The sequence below is a fragment of the Equus caballus genome, chromosome 17 (genome assembly GCF_041296265.1).
Source record: "Equus caballus isolate H_3958 breed thoroughbred chromosome 17, TB-T2T, whole genome shotgun sequence".
Taxonomy (NCBI): Eukaryota; Metazoa; Chordata; class Mammalia; order Perissodactyla; family Equidae; genus Equus; species Equus caballus.
In genome coordinates, this window is record NC_091700.1 from 85,046,717 (window position 1) to 85,072,539 (window position 25,823).

General features: G+C 36.6%; 1 protein-coding gene across 2 annotated transcripts in view; it reads left to right on the forward strand.

Moving 5' to 3' along the window:
• GPR180 (G protein-coupled receptor 180) overlaps positions 1 to 23,002 on the forward strand; it is a 28,346-nt gene extending 5,344 nt beyond the window's left edge. The window contains exons 3-9 of one of the 2 annotated variants that reach the window (XM_001916057.6): positions 4,525 to 4,725; positions 11,675 to 11,855; positions 11,998 to 12,047; positions 14,781 to 14,938; positions 17,782 to 17,973; positions 19,791 to 19,868; positions 20,852 to 23,002. In XM_001916057.6, the coding sequence (XP_001916092.1) occupies positions 4,525 to 4,725; positions 11,675 to 11,855; positions 11,998 to 12,047; positions 14,781 to 14,938; positions 17,782 to 17,973; positions 19,791 to 19,868; positions 20,852 to 21,010 (1,019 nt within the window). In that variant the 3' untranslated portion in view covers positions 21,011 to 23,002. Of the gene's footprint in view, positions 1 to 4,524; positions 4,726 to 11,674; positions 11,856 to 11,997; positions 12,048 to 14,780; positions 14,939 to 17,781; positions 17,974 to 18,602; positions 18,932 to 19,790; positions 19,869 to 20,851 lie in introns of those variants that run through there. The other variant, XM_070240391.1, reaches the window with a different exon arrangement.
• Positions 23,003 to 25,823: the final 2,821 nt, after the last annotated feature.

The following is a 25,823-nucleotide window of genomic DNA, read 5'->3' on the forward strand; positions in this document are numbered from 1 at the left end:
TTCTTTGGAACAGCAGATTTGACCATGTCACGTTCACTTCCTCACCACACCCTTCCCACTTCAGTGGTTCACTCCTGCTCCTCGGACAGACACGCTTCCTTAAGCTGGTCAGCAAAGCCATCATAGCCAGGCCACTGCTCACCCTCAGCTGCATCTCCCACGTTGCCCCTCCTGCCTCGTCTTATTTGCAAGTGCGTGTTGACTGCAGTGCTACGCTGGGCTTTTGCAGGCTTCTCCTGCGTGTTCTTCCTTCCCCTCTTCGGCTCCTCCCTCCACTAAGTTAACACTCAAGTTTCTATAGCCTCTTGTTTTCCTCCACAGCACTTACTGTAGTTACCACTTTACGTTTCTTTGTTTCTTATAAAATCAGTCAGTGAGAGCAGCAGAGCTCCTTCGGTCTGTTCATTCACTTAGCATTTCCACTGTTTCATGTTCTATGCTGGGAACTAGTGATAAATCAGGGACTAGAGTACTGACACTTTCTCAGTCCTCAAGACCAGAAGGGGTGACAGGAATGAATCAGGAATGAGTGAATAGAGGTGAAATTTTAGTTGTGTTAAGTACTGCGAATGTTAGTAATTCATAACTGACAGGAAGAGAGAATGAGAATTTACGAGACCCTGGTGTTGAGACCCTGGTGTTGAGCTAACTGAGGATTTGTGGGGTGATTTGTCCTAGAGTTTAGTGCTTAAGTGCTTATTTGGTGGGTAGGTTGTTTGCTTCATATTTGACACCTCAAAGTCTTTTTCTTTCTCCAGTAAAAACTTATTAGACAGTTTAAAGCTTTGACTGTAGGCATTTATTTGTCTTCTATCACAGTCAATATCATAACATAGATTATATACACTTGTAAAAACATAATTTTTGAGTCAGTGATACCCCTTCAGTCACAGAACTTCTGTATACAGGGAGACAATGTGGTGCAGTGGGAAGACCGCTAACCTGAGAATCACCGCTAGTCGCTTGGAACGAGATCATGTTGTTCTTGTTGGATTAGTTTTCTCTAAGGTTCCTGAAAGTCCTAAAAATGCTATGATTCTAATTATAATTCTTTAGGATGGAATTATGTTAAGAGAGGGCTGTGACTTATGAGACCTCTTGGTGTTGGTTCTTTTTCTATTTTCTCCTCCTCTTCCCTACTCTGCTGTGTGCAGGGAATTATTGAAACAGAACATCTCAGGAGACAGGAATTTTAGAGGAACCAAGATTGTTGTGTTAAATTTTGGGGCCTGAAATAAATTAAGTACTGGTGATATATATATCACTTTCTACATATTTCAAAAATTCTTTTTCCAATAACAAAGTCTGAGTCTTAAGAAAATCAGTATTGTCTAACTCTTATGTATTAGTTGTCATATTTATAGTATTAACATTATTGAGGAGCTTAGGTGTATTGAAACAAAAAACATATTCTTAAATTCATGACAGTGTAGTAGTAACATATATTTTAAAATAATTCCTTGTAGAAAGTGCATTTTCTGGCCATTAATGAGACTTTCTAAAACTAATAGGCTTTTACCTACTTGGTAATGAGTTCATTAAGTGTGCCTGACTCCTGTGTAAAATCTTGCTGCTTCCACAAACTGTGAGAAGACTAGCAGATTTGAAAAAATCTCATAGCGTCAAATGTTGCTTGACTCATTCTTCCAAATTAATGCTCGAGAAATTATTTTCTAGTCTTCTTTTTGTTCTCTTTCGCTAATGACATAAAACATCAGATTTAAAAAAAAAAAATACAAACTATTTTGTAAGTTTTTAAAGCAAGTAATCAAAATATTTAAAAGCACTGAAAATAATGAGTTCTATGTAAAAAAAAATTTAACAAGGAGATTCAGGGTAATCTGTCAGATTACAAGAGCTAAATATAATTTTGTATATAAAGCATTTTAGATATTGTCTTTTTACATCATATGCGTGTATTTTCTTTTGTACATTTGGTATATTTTGTAAATCATTTAAAGGTCTTACCATTTTATTCTGTGTATTTTGGTAAACAGTATTCATTTCCTTTTATAATATGATTGGGCAGTTAGCCATTCAACACCATTCTCTGCAATTCAGGTTTTGTTAATATTTGAGATTCTAATTACATCAGCATAGAATATGCATGCTGTGCTGTAGTTTTTTGTCTCAAAAACAATGAACACACAGTTTTGTCAAGAGGCTTGTTTCCCAGGCTTGCTAAAAATGGCAGCAAGACAAAAATTAAAGGACATTATCACTTTATGAAGCACACTTTTGTTTCTGTTTGATGTAAATCTGCATAATTTAAAATGAAACATCAAAAAATATATTGGTAAAAATACAATGGTTAATTTTTGTATTGTTTTAGCTAAGACAAAAAGTGCAAGGGATAAAACAGCAATACAGCAGAGCCTTTACATAATGAGGTCCAGATTATGTAATTGCAAGCTACACATTTCAGAAGCCTTATTTCTGAGCTACTTATTGATCATATATTAAATTCTTATTAAAGATCTTCAAATATTTAACAGAAATTAGTCTTTGCTACATTTTTCCAGAAGCTGTACAGTAAAAAAAAAAACCAGTATAAATGTCAGCTAACTTCAGATAGCCAAAAAAGCAGTGCTGTGGTATTGTTAATAAAATCATTGTGTCAAATTTAACTACTAGTCAATGAGATTCTCGATTGTAAAGTCCAAGTCCTCAAAATTTGAATCCTCACCAGATGCATCTGTATCTCATCTATAAAGACAACCTATACATAACATTTTCCCAATTTTTTACTAGGAAAGTTTTCAGTCATACAGAAAAGTTGAAAGTATAGTACAACCAACATCTATACATCCTTGGCTTAGACTCAGTAATTGTTAATATTTTGTTACATTTACTTTATTTTTGTGTGTGTGTGACTTTTTTTTTAACTGAGCCGTATGAAAATAAGCTGTGGATGTCATGAACGTATTTCAGCATACTTCTTTTAAGAGTAAGGCCACTCTTCTCCGTAACCACAATACCATTATTACAGCTAAGAAAACAAATAATTTCATAATGTCCTTAAAATCTCTTCCCATATGCAAATTTCCACAGACCTCAAGAAATGTCTTTTATTTATTAAAAAGTTTTTTTTTCTTCAGCTGAGAAAAAGATCAAGACTAATTGGCATGCTGTGGGGGGCAATCTAGAGTTGGGAATTGTGCCCATCATAATCTTATGTTTTAGGAATACTCTATTAGAATCAGACTCTACATAGGATTTTCATATACTGTTTCATTTGCTCCTCACAAGAACTCTGAGCTAGATAGGGCAGGTATCTTAATTTTACTACTGAAGAAACAAATTTAGAGAGGTTAAGTAATTTATTTGCTGAGTCACAAGGTTAGTAAGTAGTAGGGCCAAGACTTGCTTGTCCGACTCTTCTACTCTTTATTATACACAGCATTTGAGACAGTGCTGTCTTACAACTGTGTGATGGTGTTAGTGAGTGCCTCTTAGGGCAGAATCATACTTTTAGATCTGGAAGGGATCTTAGACATCATTTAGTGTTTCTCAAAGGGGTGCTATTGGCGTTTTGGGTGGAAAAGTTCTTTATTGTGTAAGACTTCACCTTGTATTGCATGAGGCTTAGCACAGTCCCCTCCAAGTATCTCCTCAACTATTGTGAGAACAAAACTGACCCTACAAGTTTTCAGATGCCCTGGAGGGGAACAGGATTATGCTGGCTTGAGAACCACTTATGAGTATAACCACTGTGTTTTAAAGAAAGGAAAAGGAGAATTAACCTTTATTCAGTAACTACTGTATGACAGATACCATACTAAGTGACTCATATAACGTAGTCCTTGCGTCAGCTCTTTGCTCTAAGTATTATCTTCATTTTACAGATGAATAAAGTGAGTGTCATTGCTTATGTAACTTGCCTAAGGTCACATAGAAGGTAAGTCCTGGAGCCAGGATTCAAGCACAGATCTGTAAGATACCAACATTCCTGAATCCGCCCCACCCCCCGCCGTGCAGACCTGACCCAGCATGATAACTCTTATAGATTTTGGGGAATCTTTTGAAGGTATTTGTCAGTCAGAGTTTTTAGATATCGTAATTTCTTAAGTTGAATGTTCCATTTTAAGTAATTTTCAAAAATAGCACTGTGATGGTTGCATAGCATTGTGAATGTACTTAATGCTACAGAACTGTACACTGAAAAATTGTTAAAATGGCAAACTTTTGTGTTGTGTATATTTTCCCATGATAAAAATTTTAATATCACCGGCCTACTTGAAAACGTAGGAAATATTTAAAACTAAAATTCAGAGTTTCTGTGAAACCATTCTACTCATTTGTGGTGGTTCATAGTACTTTTATAGTGATTCCTTTGGTTAAGATAGGTTATTTTTGTCTGCTTTATGATTTACAGACCTTATTCCAGTACTACACCAGGGTGTGCATTTCCACAGCAATAAGAACTAAATAAGAGAACTCTAACTTCAAATTAATTATATGACTAAAACCATGAATACATTTGAGAGTTTTGCTTTGAAAGTGCTATTTTCTTTCTCTTTAAAGTGACCATGAATCAGACTGAACATAATCTGACGTTGTCCCAGATTCCGTATCCACAAACGTGGCACGTGTTTTATGCAGACAAGTATACGTGCCAAGATGACAATGAGAATTCTCAGGTGGAAGATATCCTATTTGAAATGATGTTACTAAATCCGGATGCCGAAGGGAATCCATTTGATCATTTTAGTGCTGGAGAATCTGGTAAGAATATATATTTAAATATATGTCCTAAATACCGAAAAGGTTTTTGCACAAATATCTTCATGTTGTATTTTTAGAATATTAAAAATTAAAAACAACTTATGTATTCAACAGTAGGGAAGGCTATGCTATTGAGTTAAAAAAGGATACTAAATTTTTTATTGTATGATTGCAAGTATCTTAAAAAATGCAGAGAATAAACAGAAAGAAGTACAAAAATATTAACAGATTGTTTCTGTATGTTGGGTGGTAGAATTATGGATAGTTTTATTTTCTTCTATACATTCTAAATCTTTTTGTTTTTATGATAACCTAGCATTATTTTTATAAACAGAAAAATGTTGATAAATTAAGCAATGTAAATTGGAAACTTAATGATTAAGATTAGGAACTGCACTACTTTGTATGACTATCCTTTCTCTAGGTGTTTGAGCAGATTTAGGCATTGCCTTCATTGGAGCTTGCAACCGTTTTAGGAGTGATCAAAGTTTATAATGCTTTCCAAAAGTCAGATTTATTCCCGTAAAATATTTCATCAAAATTTTAGGTTGACTGTGTACTATACTACTGAACTAAGACTCCCAGCCCAAACAGAAATGAATGACTTCTTGTGAATCATGATAGACATGCTTATAAAGTATCCTAACATTTGTAAATTAGCATGTCAGAATCAGAACTAAGATCTGTAGGCTGTCTGTCAAAGAAAAGGGCTTCTTGAGTTCATTACCCATTTGGAAGGGTCAGACTGCTTAGAGGAAAATTCAATCCCATTACATCTCATTGATCATCAAGGTGGGTGGGTGGAAGTAGGGCAGGAATTGAGTGAGGTCACATTAGACTAAACCCATTGTTTAGTTCAATTGCCCATTGTTTAGTAAATTGCCACAACTAGGAAAGCCATTCAAGGAGCATGTGTTAATGGACAATAGATCACAAGTAACTTAATGTATGAAGAGATAAACTTTTTTTTGATATTCTTTTGTCTGAAAATATATATACATAGTGACAAAGTGGGGTACTAAACATTTTCAAATAGTTAATTCTAAAATTTCTTGTGTCAATGTAATGACATAAGGGTAAGCTACTCAGGTTGTTTTTGAATACAGATGAATTTAAAGATTAAATTTCACTTAATGGTACTTTGGATCAGTGTAGATCATTCTTGGAAGTTAATTCAGTCCTACCGTTTCCTTTATCTTTATAAAAGATGTTGATATTTATTTTCTGTAGTTTGGAAAGACATTGATGAAACCCGTGTCTACTGATAACGTTGGATGGATGGTTGGACTAAATTGCTTTTAAGGTCCGTTTTAACAATAAGGCTTCATTATTTCATGTGACACATTTTTAGGACTGGTCAAGGCTCAGCGGGAAGTCATGCTCTGCTGCGATCACTGTACATGCAAAGTTTGCTGCTTCCAGTGGAGTCCAGAACCAATAACCCTTCCCCCTCCTGCCTTCCAGGCAGTTGGCCTTTGGCTCAATAGAATACTTTAATTATTGTGTGGATCCATGAGACTCTACAGGATCCTGATGTGCTTTTTCTTGCCCCCTTATTTAGGCATCCCATTTCTGGTCTCTTTCCTCTTTCCTAATTTGACATCCTAATCTGCCCATATGTATTCGAGTATTTTCTTCAATATCCTAAATTATGGCTAGCTTTTTCTTCAGGGTTCACGCTACCCATTCTGATTCAGTTCTTATTCCTGACTCCTGACCTACCTTCTCCTGTGACAGATTTTGATAATACGCTTATACTTATGATTAAAAATCTGTCTTTTTTGTACCAGAATGGGGAAAGTTACATTGGTCATGTCACCAATAATATTTAAATGAGGGACAGAACCTCACTATAGTATGTATTTTCATTAAGCATGGGATTTTGTGCAAGGCCAATCTATGGAGATTGATTATTAAAAAGTGTCTTGAAGTACTCAGAAGTATTCAAATTTATTATGTGGCCGGCTTAGTTCTTTAGGATCAGATCAGTTTATTGATGCCTAAAAGCCATAAAATATGATTAATTCTACATTGCCATAAAATGTGGTTAATTCTACATTGAAGTCTAGATTGGGGGTCTCAGCCCATCACTGTGAATGCGTCTGGAGAGCTTTAAAAAAATAGATGTCCATACCAGAGACTCATCTGTGTTTGGTTTTGGAGTGGAAGCTGGGCACTTGTAGTTGGTCAAAGCCCTGAAGGTGATTTTTAATGTGTGGAACCGCCGATCTAAAAGTCCGTGTTCCGCATTGTTTTGGTGATGTGTTGGTTTTAAAGGGGAGCCTTAAGAGGGATTCTACCTGCTCTGTAGCTTCAGGTGTGGAATTTGTTTCCAGGAATAATCCCCAATCAGTTCCTTTTAGAAACGTTTGCTCATTTGTCTGATTTTCTGCCCCGAATAGGAAAAATTGGTTTGCTGTGCTTTCTACTGAAAATTGACTGTTAAACCATATATCCGAAAGGTTTGGATTAGAATAACCTGGTGCAAATAGCTGCAATTAATGTTATGTGTTATTCTGGTTAAATTTTATAATTCGTATTCTTTCAAACCAATTAGGGATTTTATATCTACCAGACTTTGGTTAATCCTATATTTTACAGACTTGATCTAGATTTTAAAAAAACTAAGGCAAGTTTGATGCCATTTGACAAAATACTACATAGGAATATCATGCTTTAAGGTAGAATAAATAAATCTGCTTCTTAAAAAAATTAAAATCCTCGTTAACTGTATCTATGCTCTTGTTAGAGACCAAAACAAGTACCCAGAATTCTGAGAGTTAAAGCATTATCATTAAAGTAGACTGGTTTTCATTGGAATAATATCACAGGCTCTGTCACATCTGCCGTCTCACTGTTTTTAAGATTCCAGATATGTTCTTTCTTTTCTCTTGTTCCTTTTTAGCTCTGTCGTCCCCAAAAATAATGGGTTGGATCTTCCATTTAGCTCTGGTAACATGTTGGAATGCTTTTGGCTTAAAGTATTAGAAAACTCGAATACAAGTGGTGTAGACAATAAGGAAATGTATTATCTTATATCACAAGAATTTCTGAGGCGTTTTCAGAGTGGTTTATTCAGCATCTCTCTGCTGTTCTCTTCTCTGACTGTCAGCTTTGTCCTTAGGCTAACTCCCTCACGTTCAAAGACAACTGCAGCAGTTCTGGGCGTCACCTGTATGTACAGTCATGCGCTGCATAATGATGTTTCAATCATCAGTGGGCCACATATATGATGATGGTCCCATAAGATTAGTACCATACAGCCTAGGTGTGTAGTAAGCTGTACCATCTAGGTTTGTGTAAGTACACACTATGATGTTCACACAACAACAAAATTGCCTAACGGCGCATTTCTCAGAACATATGCCCATTGTTAAGCAACTAATGACTGTAATGGCAAAATTCAGTATCTTTTTTTAAGAGTAAGAAAACCTTTCTCAGAGGCTCCCTCATCACATTTCACTGGCCAGAACTGAGTCACATGCCCTTGTTATACAACATCATAAGAAGAATGTAAGCAAAGATGTCAGAAGGAAGATAAGAGTAGACCAATATGTCAAAGTAAAGGATTAAGCTTACTTCTTATTGCCAAGGGTCTTGGAATTTCTCTGATTGATTTAGACTAATCAGGAAAGATCTTGAGACACTTGAGGGTGAGGTAGATATTGGGGCTCTTGGATAGCAAACATAGTGGGTAGGCAAGAGTGTTTGAGGTGCTGCCCCATGACGCAGTGACTCTCCCCTTTCCTTACCCTCTTTTCTCCCGTCTCCCTCTTCCATCATTTAGCTGGAGCTAAATTTTTTGAAGCTGTTCTGTAAGTTTTCTTCCTGCTGAATTTTGCCAATGCTTCTTCCCATTAAGCCTGCCTTAAAATCTATAGATTTCCTTATGACCTAAGTGTTTGCCACCTTTGCATGCTCATTTTAGAGCATTTTTCTGGGGCTGGCCCAGTGGCAAGCACTTAAGTTTGTGTCCTTGGCTTCAGCCGGGGGTTTGTTGGTTCGGATCCCTGGCACAGACCTAGCACCGCTCATCAAGCCACGCTGTGGCGGGCATCCCACATAGGAAGTAGACTAGGAAGATGGGCACAGCTGTTAGCTAAGGGCCAGTCTTCCTCAGCAAAAAGAGGAGGATTGGCAGCAGATGTTAGCTCAGGGCTGTATCTTCCTCAAAAAAAAAACGTATTTTTCTTCTTTTGTGTATAGGTAGGATTTAATACCTAGTATCTATCTGTTTTAAAATTAGATTTTAATTTCAAAATGAGCAAACATAAATTGCTTTCTTGTGAAGGGTGGTGGCAGAACAAAAATAAAGTTGATAGCTGAAGAGAAAAAACGCTTTTTTCCAGAGGTGATTTATGTGAAAGAACACTGAGTGCAGAATCAGGGTTTTATCTTTAAAGTGTCTTGTTGACAGGATCAAGGTAAGAATAATTTATGCAAAATTCGGTGAACAAAATGCCTGACAAATGTCATAGTTCAAGTTATTTAATATATTATCTGAATGAAACAATTTGTTGGTTATAATGTTATCTTTTTCTGGAAGATATTTAATTTTGAATAATCTGAAAACATTTTTTTTGCTGATGACATATGTCTTATTTTCAAACGTCTCTTCCTCCTATATTATTCTGATTACTCGGTAAATAGTCTGAGGATTTTCTTTCCATGGTAGATTTGTAACCTAATGGAGTCTGAAACTTTGTCTTGTAATGGATATTCTGTGAAGTGTTATAAATAAATAGAAGTTTAAATAGAATGCCATGTTGAATTCTTTATACTAAAAAAAAGATGAAAACTAAGATTCAAAACACAGGACAGTGTAAAGAATTTTACTGACCCCCAGTTGTAACACGTTTAGCTTATTTTCTGTCTTGTTCCATTACTATAACAATCCCAGGCTGCTTGTCCCTTTATTTCTAAAGCTGGAATATTTTTCTACGTAAGAAGTTTGAAAAAAAAATATGCCTCTTCTATTATTTGGTCTTCTCTTCATGAAGTCTAAGCATGCTTTTTCACCTGGACTCGAGAACTGGACCAGCGACATTAACATACGTAGAGCAGGAGAGACACCCAGTGGCTGAAATACTTCTTACCTCGCTCTCTTTTTTTTTTCTCCTAACCGTGCCAAAAACATGTCTGATATTGAACTGTTTATTGACTGTTTTTCCTACTATTTGTATCTTCTGGATTGCTTTTCCAGAAAGATTTTCCATATAATGGCAATATTCCCTTCTCTGCTGTTGATTGGCGTTTACCCCGAGTGGGAAACTGGAGCAGGTTCAGTGTTGACAATCAGAATGCAAGTGATTGCAGCTTAGACTGTTGATCCAAAGACTCAGAGACAGCTCTGTTCATAGCCACTGTCACTATATTCCAGTGTTTAGATAGAATATAAAAGCCCTAATATTAGGGACTAGCTTTAGATGTAACCAGGTAAATCTAAGCCATTAAACTCAAAACTAGCCCTCTGGTTTATTATAAAAGTTTTCTGGGGGCCGGCCCAGTGGCACAGCGGTTAGGTTTGCACATTCTGCTTCGGCAGCCTGGGATTTGCCGGTTTGGATCCTGGGTGCGGACATGGCACCGCTTGTCAAGCCATGCTGTGGCAGGCATCCCGTGTATAAAGTAGAGGAGGATGGGCACAGATGTTAGCTCAGGGCCAGTCTTCCTCAGCAAAAAAGAGGAGGATTGGCAGCAGATGTTAGCTTAGGACTAATCTTCCTCGAAAAAAAATTTTCTGAAATTTCTGAAAAATGAAGACACAGTCGAGGTACTTGGGTAATGCAGAAAAAGGGTGTTTGTCTTGAGGATGCATGAAGACTGTACTGAAAAGCTGCTAGTAGGAACTAGAGGCTCATTAATGACTACCACCATTTTTAATATAAAATCTGCACATTTAGTTTGTTCTTGTCTTTCCCAACCAGCTCCCTTCGCTCATTCAAAGTTTCTTCTTACTCACAATTTTAATTTTATCGTGGCCTGACTTGACTTCTTTGGCCTGTCCCGATATCAGCTCCTTTCACCTTCAGTTTCTGTTGCCTAATTCTTTCCACATTTTATGGTTTCATTTCCTGAGAGAATACGATTGGCCTGACTTATCTCTGAGAGCTAAATTCTGCTGTTGGCCGGGCGGGTGTTTGGATTGGTAGCCATTTGGTCAGGAGTTGCAGTTCCAGTCGACTGGGGGGGGGGGAGTCAGGTGGTCTCCATAGGATTTCCTCTGTGACAAGAGCTGCAGACAGTTTATTTCAGAGGGGGACTCTGGTCGTCACAGGGGTTTTGAAGCTTTGTCCAAATGGGGATTTAAGGTAATGGTACATTCCAGAGCTGTGGTTCTCACGCTCTCGCTGCATCAGAATCAGCTGACGGCCTTGTTGAAACACAGATGGCTGGGCCCACTCCCACAGTTTCTGATTCCGCAGATCTGGGATGAGGCCCAAGAATGTGGATTTCTAACAGTTCTGCTGCTGCTGCTGCTGGCGGCTAGGGGATCACCCCGAGAACCATTGTCAGGCTGTATTAAACTGTTGTTGACTGGCTAAACCTGTGCCTAAACTTCTTAAAAGGGAAATCTACTTTAGGGGTAAAAAGTAGTAAAAATTGATGTCTAACTGAATGCTGAAATCATTGTTTTAATGCACTACTTTGAAACAAAACTGTGATCTTATTGTTAGTCTTTGGGCTTATTCCCTGACTGCTGTGCTTTTTTATAGATTGACTTTAACTGGTTTAGTTTAATCTGCCTTCTGATACTTGAAACTTTATCCCAAAGTAGAAAATTGTTTACATTTTAATAATTTCCCTTTTTTTCCTCTTACAAAAGTGAATGTTATGACTCCAATTAAAAAACAAGTTCTAGAAATATATTGACAGGAAGATTTGAAAGCAACCCAACACTATGACTGGCTTTGTTTTACTGAAGCAAACTCCTTTCTTCTTTTCACAGGGTTACATGAGTTCTTTTTCCTCCTAGTCCTAGTGTACTTTGTGATTGCTTGCATTTATGCTCAATCATTGTGGCAGGCTATTAAGAAAGGAGGACCCATGCACATGATTTTAAAAGTTCTGACAACTGCATTGCTGTTACAAGCTGGTTCAGCTTTAGCTAATTACATTCATTTCTCCAGGTAACTCAAAACCACTAAAACTGTGTTCATCATTACGTCTAATTAATCCTCATTAGTCTCCCAAAATTATGCTTGCTTTGATTATGAACAAGTTTTTTCACAGTTATAATTTATACTAATACTCTCCTCTTCAATTCCTCAGTTACTCCAAAGATGGAATAGGGGTACCTTTTATGGGAAGTTTGGCCGAATGTGAGTATCTTTCTGAGCAATTTTTTAACATAAACTTGCTATCTCCTTCTTGTTTGTTTTCCTTTTTTGTAAATTATTTTTTGTCATAATACATTTTTTTCTATTCAAGCTTCGTTAGAATTCGTCTTGCCTACAAACAGGGTTATAGATTTGGTTCCTAGTATGTTCTGTTTAGTTTCTTCTTAATAATGGGTAACATGCTCTTCATTGTTTTTAGAGCATATTTATATGTTTTCTTATTTTATCCTCAATAAAAATTTAGTAGGTATGCTTACCCTTATTTTGCAGGTAAAGAATGTGGACTCAGTGACATGAAGCCCATTTCCAAATGTCAGTCAGCTATTGAGTGGTAGAGCCAAGACTCAGACCCAAGTTTTCTGACCCCAAAGCTGAAGAGTTTTTTCCCCTGTTTTTATCCCTTTTTTGACTCTTTTTCTCTATTTCTGACCCAGAGCCGTAGAGTACACCAATAATTGAGCTGACCTCACAGCTTTGTTCTTTTATTTATAAGAGGAATTCTTATAAATATTTTTCAATTAAGCATGATGGGAAAAAGTATTTAAAAGTTCCCATAATTGTGACTTTTTAAAGAAAATCAGGTCATATGCTATTCTCAATTCTGGAAAATAGTTAAGATTTGCTCTAAAAAAGCAGCTTCTGAATATGAAACAATTCCAGAATTTTCTTTTCCTTACATTTCTGTATTTCTCTTCTAGTCTCATCATTCTTTATTAGGATAGCTTATGGTAATTTCTGTAATCATCTTAGGACCCACTTATCCTGATCTTGCTGCCTATTTTAAGATTCTAAACTTCTAGAACCTTTCATTTTCCTAGTGAAGAGGACATGTACTAGTCACCTCTCGGGCATGAACAAGAGTTGCTTTCTCCTTTTTGAACATTATCTGGAGCCCTGATTTCTCCCAGTCTTTTCTCATAGGTGACTCAGGATATTTAATAGAACCATATAATTCTAAAGCTGGACAGAACCTTAGAAATAATTTAGGATATGCATTTTAGAGGAGGAAATTGAGGTCCAAAGAGGCAAAGCACATAGAAGCCCATCGGTGGCGAGCTCCACTACAGTCAAGGAATTTTGCATTTATGTGGCTGTCTGCTATATACAAAACGGTGTTTTAGGCTGTCTGGCATCTTCACTGGAGCTTTGCAAGCAAAAGTCTTTTTTTAAAAACTACAGTAAATCAATGTTGCTAATTTTGGTAGTTCTGACAACAGGTTTGGTTAAATGATTAAAATTTCAGGATTTTTAATCAAATCCCACAGAATGGGATTTTTGTGTGTTCTGTGTATTTTATCTACAATTAGTTATTTTTCAGCAACAGATAAGCAGTGTTCTACCTATCCTCACAGTTATGGTAGTCTATCAGTATCTGCTTTACTTGGTTTATAAAGAAATAAGCTAGAAAATAAGGGATCTTTTTCCTCCCAGTATTTGTTTTTGCTAATTAGCAACTTATGTGGGAATATTCCCTTGGCTAACTTCTTTAAGTAATTGAATATGTGTTTGTGAAATGTTTAATAAAAATAATTGGTGTCACAGTCATTTAAAATCTATGATGAAAGAAAATTGTGCTTGATCTGAAAGTCCGTGACATTTTATGTCATTCCAACGTAGTGACAGTTTATTATGAGAGTTCGCTATTACACATATATAAGCATAAATGTAAAGTATCCAGTTTCAATTTTTATGGGAGTCTGAGGAAAAATATGTCAAAATATATCTGAAAAGGTATATTATTAATAGATTTTTGGCTTGTAACTTTTAAATCTAAAGATTATACCATAGGTAGTTTTATCTGTTTCTCCAAAAATATCTTTGTATAAAAGAAGTAAAAATTGTAGACATCAAAGTTATGGATGTCAATTTGAGGAAAGCTTTACTGTGTTAAATTGCGATCATATATTTATTCCAAAATCTACATGAAAATACACTTTGATGAGAAAGTGATAATCTTTTTTTAAAAAATCAATAAATACTAGCTTCTAAGATAAATATGCATGGAACTTGAAGTATTTATAGGTGGTTGTATTTTTGTGTTACTGAACTGCATGAAGGTGGTTTTGTTGCATCCTTGTGAAAGTAGCGGGCTTCTCCTGCAGTGTAAGCGATGGCCACCTGGTGGCACATCACACTAATGCATAGAGCATTTCATTTGTCCTCGGGACCCTGACACTAAAGGCAACATAATTGGATGTTACAGCAGCTATGCGTTTTTATTGTCATGCTATTTCTTATTAACAGTTTTAGAAAATAAATTTACATTGTATAGTTCAGCCATCAAAAAAAAATCAATGACCCAGAAATAAAGCACTAGTATTCTCTACATGGCAGAAATTATATTTAAAATTCATTTATTTTAATAAGCAGTGAGTTATAGAGAACAGGATTATGTAGTTAGAAAAGTTAAGAAAAGTGGGAAATGCAAAGAGGTTTAAAGTTGACCTTAATAAATATATGATATGGGAGCATATATATGTACGTTTATATATTTATAGGAGTATTGTCATTTTAACTATTTTCTTAAATGTTTATGAATTTAATGGCAAAATTTTAATTCTTTAGACTTATACATGAATATCTCTTATTAAATTTCATCAGCTTCTCTTTGAAAGTGCTTATCTTTTTGTGGTTAAAAAATTATATTCTTCACCCAAAAAGGACCATATTTGTATTATGAAAATTTGGCTGACTTTCGTTTTCATTTCCCATTAGTTTTTGACATCGCTTCCCAAATTCAAATGTTATACCTGCTTCTGAGTCTATGCATGGGTTGGACAATAGTCAGAATGAAGAAGTCTCAAAGCAGACCTCTCCAATGGGATTCTACTCCTGCATCCACTGGCATTGCTGTGTTCATTGTCATCACACAGGTGAGGGTTGATACTCAATACTTCTGCTTTGCAATATTCAGAAATGCAGACTTGAACATACCTCCTTTCAAAATGGAAACCTGGGATCCATGAGGAGTTTGTGTCATTTTAAAGTATGAGTTTAAAGAGTGGTAGATCAGATAACCTCTTAATCTTCTGAGTGGTGGTATATGTAGATTGCAAAATTTAATTATTTACCTGAATTTGACCTTTTTAAAGCTATGTTTAATATTAGGTTAGATTCTCATTTCCTACTTAATAGCTTTCTTTCATATTTTCTAACACATAGTAAGTACTCAACATTAAATGAGTGAATCAATGAATTTGAGATTTACCCATTGGCAAGAATCTTTAGGTCCAGTTCTGCTACTATATACATGAAAGAATTCTGGTGAATACCTGAGATCAATGAAAAAGCAAAATATAGAATAAAAAAGAATGGGATCTAGCTTTTGAAAACAAATACAAAAACAAATTTTGCCTTTTTGAAAGGTCTTCTATGCCTTTTCTTTTTGTTTTCCTCGATAGCAATAATACTGATGTTATTCTAGGATCTCCATATGCCTATTGCAGTGGATTTATAAAAACTAAGAAGAAAGGTATAAACATAAAAATTTATACTGAGTTTGTGACCATCATTAGCTATAGATGAAAGTGAAATATTTACCTGAGCTCTGTAAAGGACATTATAATCTAAGTCTTAATGCATTAAATAAGTTGGAAAATCCATCAGTGAAGGCCATGGCCTATGCTTTCTTCATCTCTGTAGCCCTCGTGTTTATTTCATGCAGTAGGTGGTGAGTGAAGTGGGTGTACTGAATATAGATGATTGATCTGAGAAAGAGACCATATCACAGGTGGGCTATTTAGAAAGGAGATAATGCCAGGAAGGGAGGGCTAATGAGAACTGAATTACAAGTGATTAAAATAAGGGCAAGATTCTTCCAGCTTAGTATTTTTGATTCAGGACTTATGGAGAGTAGTGTTAATATCAGGTTGGATTCTCATTTTTCAATTAATGGCTTTTTTAAAAATTGAATTTTCATTGTAATTTTAATTCATTTTCATAGACAAATACAAATTGAGAATTGAGATTATGGCACTACTCTAAAGTTTATGTGAGCATTTATAAAGAATACATTAGTCGTGGCTCTGGTTATCAACAACAGCCCAAACAAGGTGAATGAAACAGGCACCCAGAGACTACTAAATACACATAGATATTCCACAGGTCACATTAGCATAAGTATGTGAAAATATGAGAATTCGAATCTGTAAAAATATGAATCACGAGAAATGGCAGTTCTCTTTTTTTTGGCTTTATTCAGATATAATTGACAAATAGAAATTGTGTATGTTTAAGGTGTACAACTTGATGTTTTGATATATGTGTACATGGTGAAATGATTACCACAATCAAGCTAGTTAACACATCCATCACCTCACATAGATACCAGGATATGGTAGTTCTGTAATAGTACTTGTATGTTGTAGAAGTTAAGTTTAGACACGTAGGTTAGGAAATCAAATGTAATTTGGTGGAGTGGAGGAATAACACTTTCAGTAATAGAGAGCAAATATTCAGCCTAAGGGGGCTGGCCGTGTGGCTGAGTGGTTAAGTTTGTGTGCTCTGCTTCAGCGGCCCGGGGTTTGCTGGTTCGGATCTTGGGCACGGACCTACACACTGCTCATCAAGCCATGCTGTGGCAGCATCCTACATAGAAGAACTAGAATGACTTACAACTAGGATATACAACTATGTACTGGGGCTGTGGGGAGAAAAAAAACAAAATAAAAGAGGAAAATTTGCAGCAGATGTTAGCTCAGGGCCAATATGCCTCACCAAAAAGCATACCTTTAAAAAAATGTATATATAGTCAACGTAAGAAGGAAATTCATGTGTACAGGATGACAAGGAGTTCACCTATCAAGAATGATAGTAGGAGTAAAATTAGAGTAGAAGATTTGAGGATGAGAAAAGGAAGAGATTTCTGGTAAACCCCATAGAGCCTGAGAATTGGATTTAATAATTGAGTTTTGTTCTAAATTCTTTGGAAACCACTGAAGACTCAATTCTGAGGGCTGAGTTGGCAGATGAAGGAAAAGCAGAGGGATACTGACATGTGATGGTAAAAACATTGCAGTAATTTAGGGGATTGGTGTTTGGTAGAGGTGGAGGGGACGTGGACACTGACTTCTACTGAATAGCAATAAACAGAACAGCTCAATGTGGAACTTGCTGAGCTTTCTTCTGTTGCAGTAACAACATGGGAGAAGAGGTCAGCAAACAAGCAAAGAGAGATAACCATGCCCTGGGGGCTTATAGTAAATATTAAAAATATCCTCTCCTTCACCCAGGGAGGTTACTATGGAACAAGGGTGGTCTGAAATCAACAATTTTGACTTACTGTCTGGATTACAAAAGATAATGAGATATTTCAAAGTTATCCTGAGACATGGGTTTGCATGCAGAACAGTTTGATTCCTAATAAGGGGTTGAAGTAAGAAAGATGATTTGGAAGAAAGTTTATATTTATTCTCTTAACCATTTCAACTGATTTTCATCCTTCGAGCTGTCTTACTTGAATTGTGGTAGCAGTGGCATTTTTTGTCTTTTGCCTGTCGTCTCATTTGATAAGAACCCCTTTTCTCTAGCTTAGGGTGTCAGCGAGGGGAACACTGCCTGTGTTCTGTTGCTTGACAGCCTTTAGAGTCTGATCAATCCTAGAACCTCTTAGGAATGTCCATATACTGTTTAAGGGGATGTGTAAGAGTTGAAAAAAGTACTTTGTTGTAAGTAGGTATGGGTTTTTTTTTCTCTAAACGTAATATGTTTTTTGCAGAGTATTTTGCTACTTTGGGAACAGTTTGAAGATGCCAGTCCTCACAGCTACCATTCGCACCACAACTTAGCCGGGGTCCTCCTGATCATTTTAAGAATCTGCCTGGCATTGTCATTAGGCTGCGGACTCTACCAGATCGTCACGGCGGAACGAAGTACTCTGAAAAGGGAGTTCTACATCACGTTTGCCAAGGTACGGCTGGGTTAGAAAACGGCTTCTTCTGATCAGCTTAGTTCTGCTTCTTTAGGAGTTAATAAGCCACCACGTACTAACGTTTATTAAATTTTATTATGCTCCAGGTACTACTGTAAGCCCTTTATGTGCTTCAGTTAGTTTAATCTTTGCAACCTGTGAGACGTAGATATTATCCCCATTTTACAGAACCCGTGGAATAGTTGTTTCCATATAATCTTTGGCAGGTCAATTTTGCCTGGCTCATAATTTCTTTATCAATAGGGATGTTACGTTTTTTTCTGTAGTATCAGAATTTAAGAATTTTTTTGAATTAGAATATGGTATGCATTTCTCAAAACAGTTATTAATTGACTTTGGAATTTTCCTCTCAGAATTATGTAATGTTCTTTAACGCACTGTGAGGAGCTATCCTTCAGCATAAGCAGATGGACCGGAAGGCTGAGTACATCTTATGCTCCAGCATTTCCCCGCATCCATATGAGATCATGTTCACTTTGTTCCCCCCTCTATGTCCTTCTTATGCTAGTGAGATCTAAAAACAAATTTGAGTTTTTCTGTACCATACCCATTTAATAAAGGGGAAAATCGGGAGCCTCCCTCCCTAGAAGGTTCTGTTTTTCCGTCAGATTGAGAGTTCATACCCCTTCATCTTGACAACTCAACACAGTGTTCTGATAAGCTGTTCAGTCAGCGCCCCCTCGTCCCTGGCTGTCCGAGCGGTCCACGGCCACTGTGGAAGCGGGGCCCAATGCCTCCTTTACTCCTGCTGTGCAGCTTGTCGGAGCTGCAGCCCTGGGAACCCCTCAGGCTTCTGAGTCCCAAACAGGCAAGAAAATACTGTTTTGCTCTTGAACTTTTCCCAGGGACAGTAGTGCTTATTGTTTGAAAAGTTAGTATATATTGAAGGTGTTTAGAAACTAAATTTTTTCTTTTATGTTTAAAACAATACCAAACTTTTTTCTTGAACTTAAAAAAAATTATGTGTTTTAATTGAACTTTTGAATAGGTTCATACATCCAAAAATGTTTAAAGAATAGCAAAACTTGTTTCTTACCTCTCTCCCGTCTACTCAGTTATCACCTACTCGTAATTGCTGCTACTAATTCCTAATTTCTCCTTCCAGATAATTTTTAATATATATGCCTACATATTTCCCTCCATTTTTATATGAATAGTGCATGCTAAACACATTTTTCTACGTCTTTTTTTTTGCCTGTGTCTTCAATATACTAAGCATCTCAACAGCTACTATTTATTAACTTATTTTATTTCAAATTTAATTTTGGAAAAGAGAATATGTTACCATGGTTCCAGGAAAAATATAAAAGAGATATTTGAAAAGTATAGTGTTAAAAAGTTTCCCATTCTTACTCTCCGACTTCCACTCTCTTCTGTGCTAACCCTCAAACAGGTAACCACTATTAATCAGTTTTTGTGTATTCTTACAGAATTTCTTTGTGTATCTACGTGTAAACGTGAATGTACATTTTTAATTTTTTCAGAAATATACATTTATACCTTTTCTCAATTATTTATTTGTTACTTATATTAATGTATTTGTACTGTATCAAAATGTGTGTACATAAAAAGATTTAAGATTTTAAATACTCCAGAATATACCCATTTAATTAGAAACAAAATGTTAATGTCACAGCCACAGCAAATGTATTTCTGCATTTTGTTGCAAGTTCTACTCTAAAAGCCAATTGAGATCAATCAAGACCTCCTAAATATACTAGAAATGTTTTTTATGTGGTATATTGTGAAAGTAAAGATATAGCTGCACTTACTTGACTTATTTTCATTCATTTCAGGGCTGTATCTTGTGGTTTCTATGCCATCCAGTTCTTGTATGCATTTCTGTCATTTTTAGTGAATACCAAAGAGATAAGGTAAGTAATATACATGATTAAAATAGCTTTTTGTAGTCTGTATTGGGAAATTATTAAAGAAAGAAAGACCTGTTTATTCATTCAGAGGTTTCTTGAGTTCTTTAAAATAAAACTTTGAAACAAAATATTGAAACAGTAATTATATAAATTAGAAGTTTAAAATACAAAAGAAAAATTTTAAGTTTAGTTTTTAAGCAAAATGATGGAAAATAGCTTTTGTTATTCTTATTTTAGCCAATTTCATAATACTGTTTTATAAATAGAGAATTTGTAACACATCTTTTTGTTAAGAAAAAATTATTAAAATGTTTTGCTACGTAATTGTAAAAATTAAGATAGATTTGTAAAAATTGGTCTAGTTGCTCCAACAGGCTACAGACTGGAGCCACGCTCGAGTCTGCCACATTCTGTGTGCGTTGATACCTACCTTCTTTGGTGAACAGCTCCATCATTTCAAAGGGGAGTTCTGCCAGGAGCCCTTTCCAAGCAGTGCAGTATGTGCTTGAACACACCAATGAATGTTGGGCCTGAGGTATTTATAGTGGGTACATAGATAGGAAGCTAGTCTACAAAAATAGAGAAGCGACGAGAATTTTCGAAGGGGCCTTTAGAATTCTCTTCAAGATTCAGGTAGGGGCATGGTTTATTCCTGTTACTAGATTGGCCAGGAACCTGATTTTTCTTATTACTTTCTGTAGTGTGTGCACCCTGAGGAAAGAGTGGTTTAGCAAATTATTCTTTTATGTCTTATTGTGGCATCTGTAAACTGACGCTTAAAGGAATTTTGCCTTTGAACAATTACAGTTCTGAACATTAGTCCTATTGAAAATTTCTTTGATAAAATGCACCCATGGTAAATGTGGAGGATAGAGTAGTTATATAACAGATATATGTTTATATAAAATATGTAAGTTCATGATAAATTGAATATAATTTCTCTGTTTCTGCATGTAATAAAAGCATTCCCTTTCTTTTCTTTTCAGGTTATTACAATAGGTGTCATCCTTTGCCAGTCTATTTCCATGGTTATTCTCTACAGACTCTTTCTATCCCACAGTCTATACTGGGAAGTTTCTTCGCTTTCCTCTGTAACACTACCACTGACCATATCATCTGGACACAAAAGTCGGCCTCACTTCTGATACTTGATTTTCTCTAAAGGAAAAGTGAATCTATTGAACAGAGTGCAATAAGGATCCAAATACAGTGACTTTTTTTTTCATACTTTTCGTATGAAAAATTGAACAGAGAAAACAGAGCATGTTATTTATACAACTGCATTTAAGCAGTATCAAAACTGAAAAAGGTTATAAATGAAATGTTTTGAAATAAACTTAATAAACTTTCAAGAAAGAGTGTTGTTATAAGGTGTTTTATGCAATTTCCATATGGAAATAAAGATTAAAAAGAATTATATGATATTTTGGTAAGTGATTCACCAGTTAGAATGCCTCATCTTATATCAATGGTAACTCAGGTTTGATAGTCTTATAAAAAGTAATCAGTTAAATGATTACTGCTTATACATATCTAAACTAAGTCCAGTTATGAAATCAGTGTAGTACACTGATTAAAAACTGCTTCCTTTTATGCTGTAAGGAAATGCATTTTATATTGGAGTGTAAAAGAATTGCAAATGAAATTATTTCAGAAAATGAATATAAAATATATTCGTGGTTCAATGAATAAGCCTTTGTTTATTTGTGGGTGGGGTTATTCTCCACTTTCTTCTATCACCTTTGGCTCTAGTTCAGGTCTTAGCTTGATTAGCAGAGGGTTTTTGACGGATATTCTATGACAAATACAACTTAGACACATTACGTGGGCTGTAAGGACAAAGGGTTTTAAAATCCTGAGCACTTAGGTGAAGGGAAAGCAGGTTTACATGTTTAAAAAGAAAGAAGGAAAAAGTACTATGTGATATGGTACTAAAATTTTAATCCTGATATAATTCATTTCTCTTACACTGAATCCCCAATCATAATTAAGCCGTATACACAGATTAAATTAACAGAAGCATTTCACATAAATATTGGTTTCAGTCATCAACTACCCATGAATTCCTGCCCAAGGATACTTAATCAGGATTAAATTTTCTATGAATAATTGAAAAACAAAATACTCACTGGATTTGTTATAATCCGTGTTGGCACTGGATTCTAAGTAGTTGCCATCTTGAATCCTTTGTAATAAAGCCATATTTTTTGTGTATGTGATGCCCCAGTATTGAGTACGCTAGGTAAAAAATACTCTATGAAGTGCCTATTTAAAGAATTGCTAAGTGGTTGTCAGTACCTGCTGTATAAAATGAGTATTCCAATTAATAGTCTCTGATTAGTAATTATTTTGTTCCTGTTTGTCCAGTTGTTTAGACCTTTTCGTTTTTACCTCTGGCTTATTTAAAAAATATTTTTTTTATCTGCTTTCAAAGGTATTACATGTTTACGCAAGAAATGGTACACTGATCTGGCAATTAAACTTTTTAATTAAATAGTTAAAATAATGTAGCACAGCTTAAAAATATCTGTGGCTTCCTCTTTGTTTCTTCCCTTACACCTAGTCTCATGGGAAATGAATAGTATTCTGCTTCATTTTAAAGGCAAAATGTACGTGTTTGTGGCTAGCAGAATGACAGAGCGACAGAGTTCAGCCTGCTCATTACGTCATCTCTCACAGTTCTTTGTAAATTATTTAATAAATGAGAGCCACAGGTTGTGACTCGAAAGTCTGAGGGATATTTTAGGTTTACATGGTCTGCCGAGTGGTCATGACCTTTCTTTTTACCACATCTCAATAATAACCCCAGTTATTGTCTGTGGTGCAACTGAGGTGCAGTTAAGCTGAAAGAAAAAAGTGAAAAAAGCCTTTTCATAAATGTTGTGAACTTGCGACAATGGGAAAGGAATCATCTTTGTGTTACCTTAAACAAAGAACATAGAAACTGTAATTAACATATATGACAAATATTACTGTGCTTGCATTTTTGAGACTTTACCAGGTTTTGTTTTTACTTTGTTTTTTAATTTATGGTTGAATTTGCTGATAATTTATTTTGTTATTCAAGAGCCATTGTTAAATGAAGGAAAACAGTTGTTAATGTGTAAAACAGTTGTTAATAAAGTTTAGTAATCAGAGCTCAAGTTTATACTTAAGTCATGACACAGCATCCCTCTTTTTCTCTTTCTGAATGTTTACCTGGAGATTTGTCACCACAGACTACAGAAAGATAAGTGTATACTGCGAACTCTAATTAAAGATCAAAACTTTTCTACTTTTCTTTCTCTGTTAGATAATGCTTTTTTAAAAATCTGTTGTTACTTTTTTTCTTTAAAAAGATGAATGGTCTGTCCAGAGCTTTTTTCTTTTCCCCCTCCAGAAGCGTTTTACTTCTTCACTTACGAAAGTATAGAAGATGTTTATTTCCATCGCCATGGCTAATGTTAGCTCCTGCCTACCTGAGTGCCTCCTGTGCATCAGGCCCTTCACACCCACCCCCTAGCTCTGTCACACAGACCAGGCCCCCTTAACTGAGGGCGAGAGAGACTCTGATTCCCCTCAAGTCCCCTGACTTCTCTTTCATTTGTCTCCTCTCCCCTCATGACTTAATGATGAAGCCGGCAAGGAGTTAGCCATGATTAAGTAGCTAAGAACTAAAGCTTTTTCCTTTTTGCGATTACTGATTATAGCCTTTAGCTGCTTAACCTGTCTCTTGTTAACTGTGCTGCTTAGGCAATATGCTCTCTGACTCCCACTAGGCTCCTAGAGAGAACATCTCCCTGGAGCCTGCGTCACCACGGTAATGGGTGTTTGAGCTATTTTTCAGGAATTAGAACTCCTTGTCCACTTCAGGCCAGTTGAGACCACCAGCTTATCAACTGGGCCTGTGGAGATGTCTGGTAGGCGACCTTTGGTGACATCAAGAGGCTAAAACCTCCACCCTCAGATCATGCTAATGCTGCCATTTTGTGAACATGGGTCCTATGAAGAGGCGTGAAGTCTGACTACGCTTGCGCAGATCATCAATTACCTCACCGCCTCACCTCCAATCACCTCTCTCCACGTTTCAGACCACTTTGCCCCCATCCCATAAATATCCCTGAGTCCCTGTTTTCAGGGAAGCAAATTTGAGGCTCATGCTCTCACTTCCTCACATGGCTGCCTTGTGAGTAAACTCTGCTGTAATCTCGCCGTCTCGGTGTTTGGCTTTCTGGGCGGCGGGCAAAAACGAACGTGGTTTGGTAACAATGAGTACCTATTAGGAATGTCTGTTTTTAGTGAGAATGAACGGCTATCCATAGTTAATTCTGGCTGTTGATTTTAACATTAATCCTGGAATTGTGCTGAACCGGAAACGAGTGTGCGTGTCTGTAAGTGTGTACCTCAGCACACTTCAGTATTTGAACCTTGCTTTCAGTCAGACCTTATCGTTAGCAGGGAGAGAGAAGCCAGGCAGAAGAGCTGGCTTTAGGAACAGTTTTCATGATCTCAAGGAAGGTAAGCCAAGTCTGAGTTGGTCTAAAGCCAACGCTAACATAATGAGACTAGAACTTGTCCATCAACGTGAACGTTGGCCCCTTCAACATGCTTCCCTTAGGAGGCTGTGTATGTTCTCTGGAAATCTGAAATTATTTGTGAAACGGTCTCTTTAAATAGCTTTCGTGGTGTCAAATCTTTGAGGTTTTTTGTTTGTTTTTGAGAAGCGATGTGATAATCAATTTGAGACCAGATCTGAAGAGATAATACTGTTTTTCTTTCCAACATGAATTCGTGAATTGAAACTAAAATAATGAGATTGATTTTCTTTTGAGATCTGAAGACTAGGGTGGAAGCCTGCTAGCCTGAACTCTTACAGTGGTTCTCTAAGTAATACTGCTGCTTCCCATAGCTGGGCAGCCTTCTCTGCACAATTCCAGGGGCATTGTGAACATTGTGCTCTAGGGGCATCGTTTACATAGAATACCAGGATGGAAGTGGCCCTTTCTCCACAAAGCAAAGGGAAATCAACTGGATGATGGAGTTCTTTGTGCTACCTCTATGCCTTATTTTAAGTTTGAAATTATTTTAAAATAGAGGTTAAAAATGTAAATCAGATCAAACTGCTACTGCCCTGTTAAAAGCTCTTTAGTTGCTTCCCACTGCACTTAGGAAAAAAGTGATCTATGCTCATTTCCACATTCTACAGGGCCCCACACAATCTGATCCCTGCCTCTGTCTTTGATCTCATTTCGTGCCACTTCCCCTCTCACCATACCCCAGCCTCATCATCAAAAAATGCTTCATTTATGTCACTGCCTCAGAGCCTTTGCATTAGCTGTTTCTTCTGTCTGGAATATTCTCTTGCAAATCTTGGCATGGTTGCGTGGCTGAATCCTCCTCATCCTTCACGTTCTCAGCTCAAATGTCTTTCAGAGACCTCTGATCATCTGTGGTGAATTTATATGGTGCCGATTTAGCTAAGCTGGAGATTCTTCCTAGAATTCTCCCTGCATAGTTCCACGATAGTGTGTGTCACAAGAGACGTTTGGTGCGAGACTTATAAGGCAGAAGTAAAGTAGCCAGATCCAGATTCTTTTTATAATTGAAAGGTCCACGCAAGGCATGCACTGTTGCTGCTCACCCACGTTGTTGCTTATCTGCTGACTCATGTTCTTGGTCTGTGGGCCAACGACCAGGCCCACAGGAACGCCAGCTCCTGCTGGATCACCTCCTTTAGCTTCTCTGACTCCCGGGCCAGGTGTGTCTGTATTATTCCATGATGAAGGGTGCCAGGTTCTGCAGGAAAGTCCCATCATTGAGGATGGAGGCTTGAAGGCAGTGAGAGACTGGCATGGGTTCCAGTCCATCCTCACGAGTTCCACTCAGCTCCATGGGTTCTGCTCATCCTGGCAGCCTCCAGTGTGTCCTTGCTTCCCCCACATCACATCCGTCTTCCCTTCCCACATGCCAGACACAAAA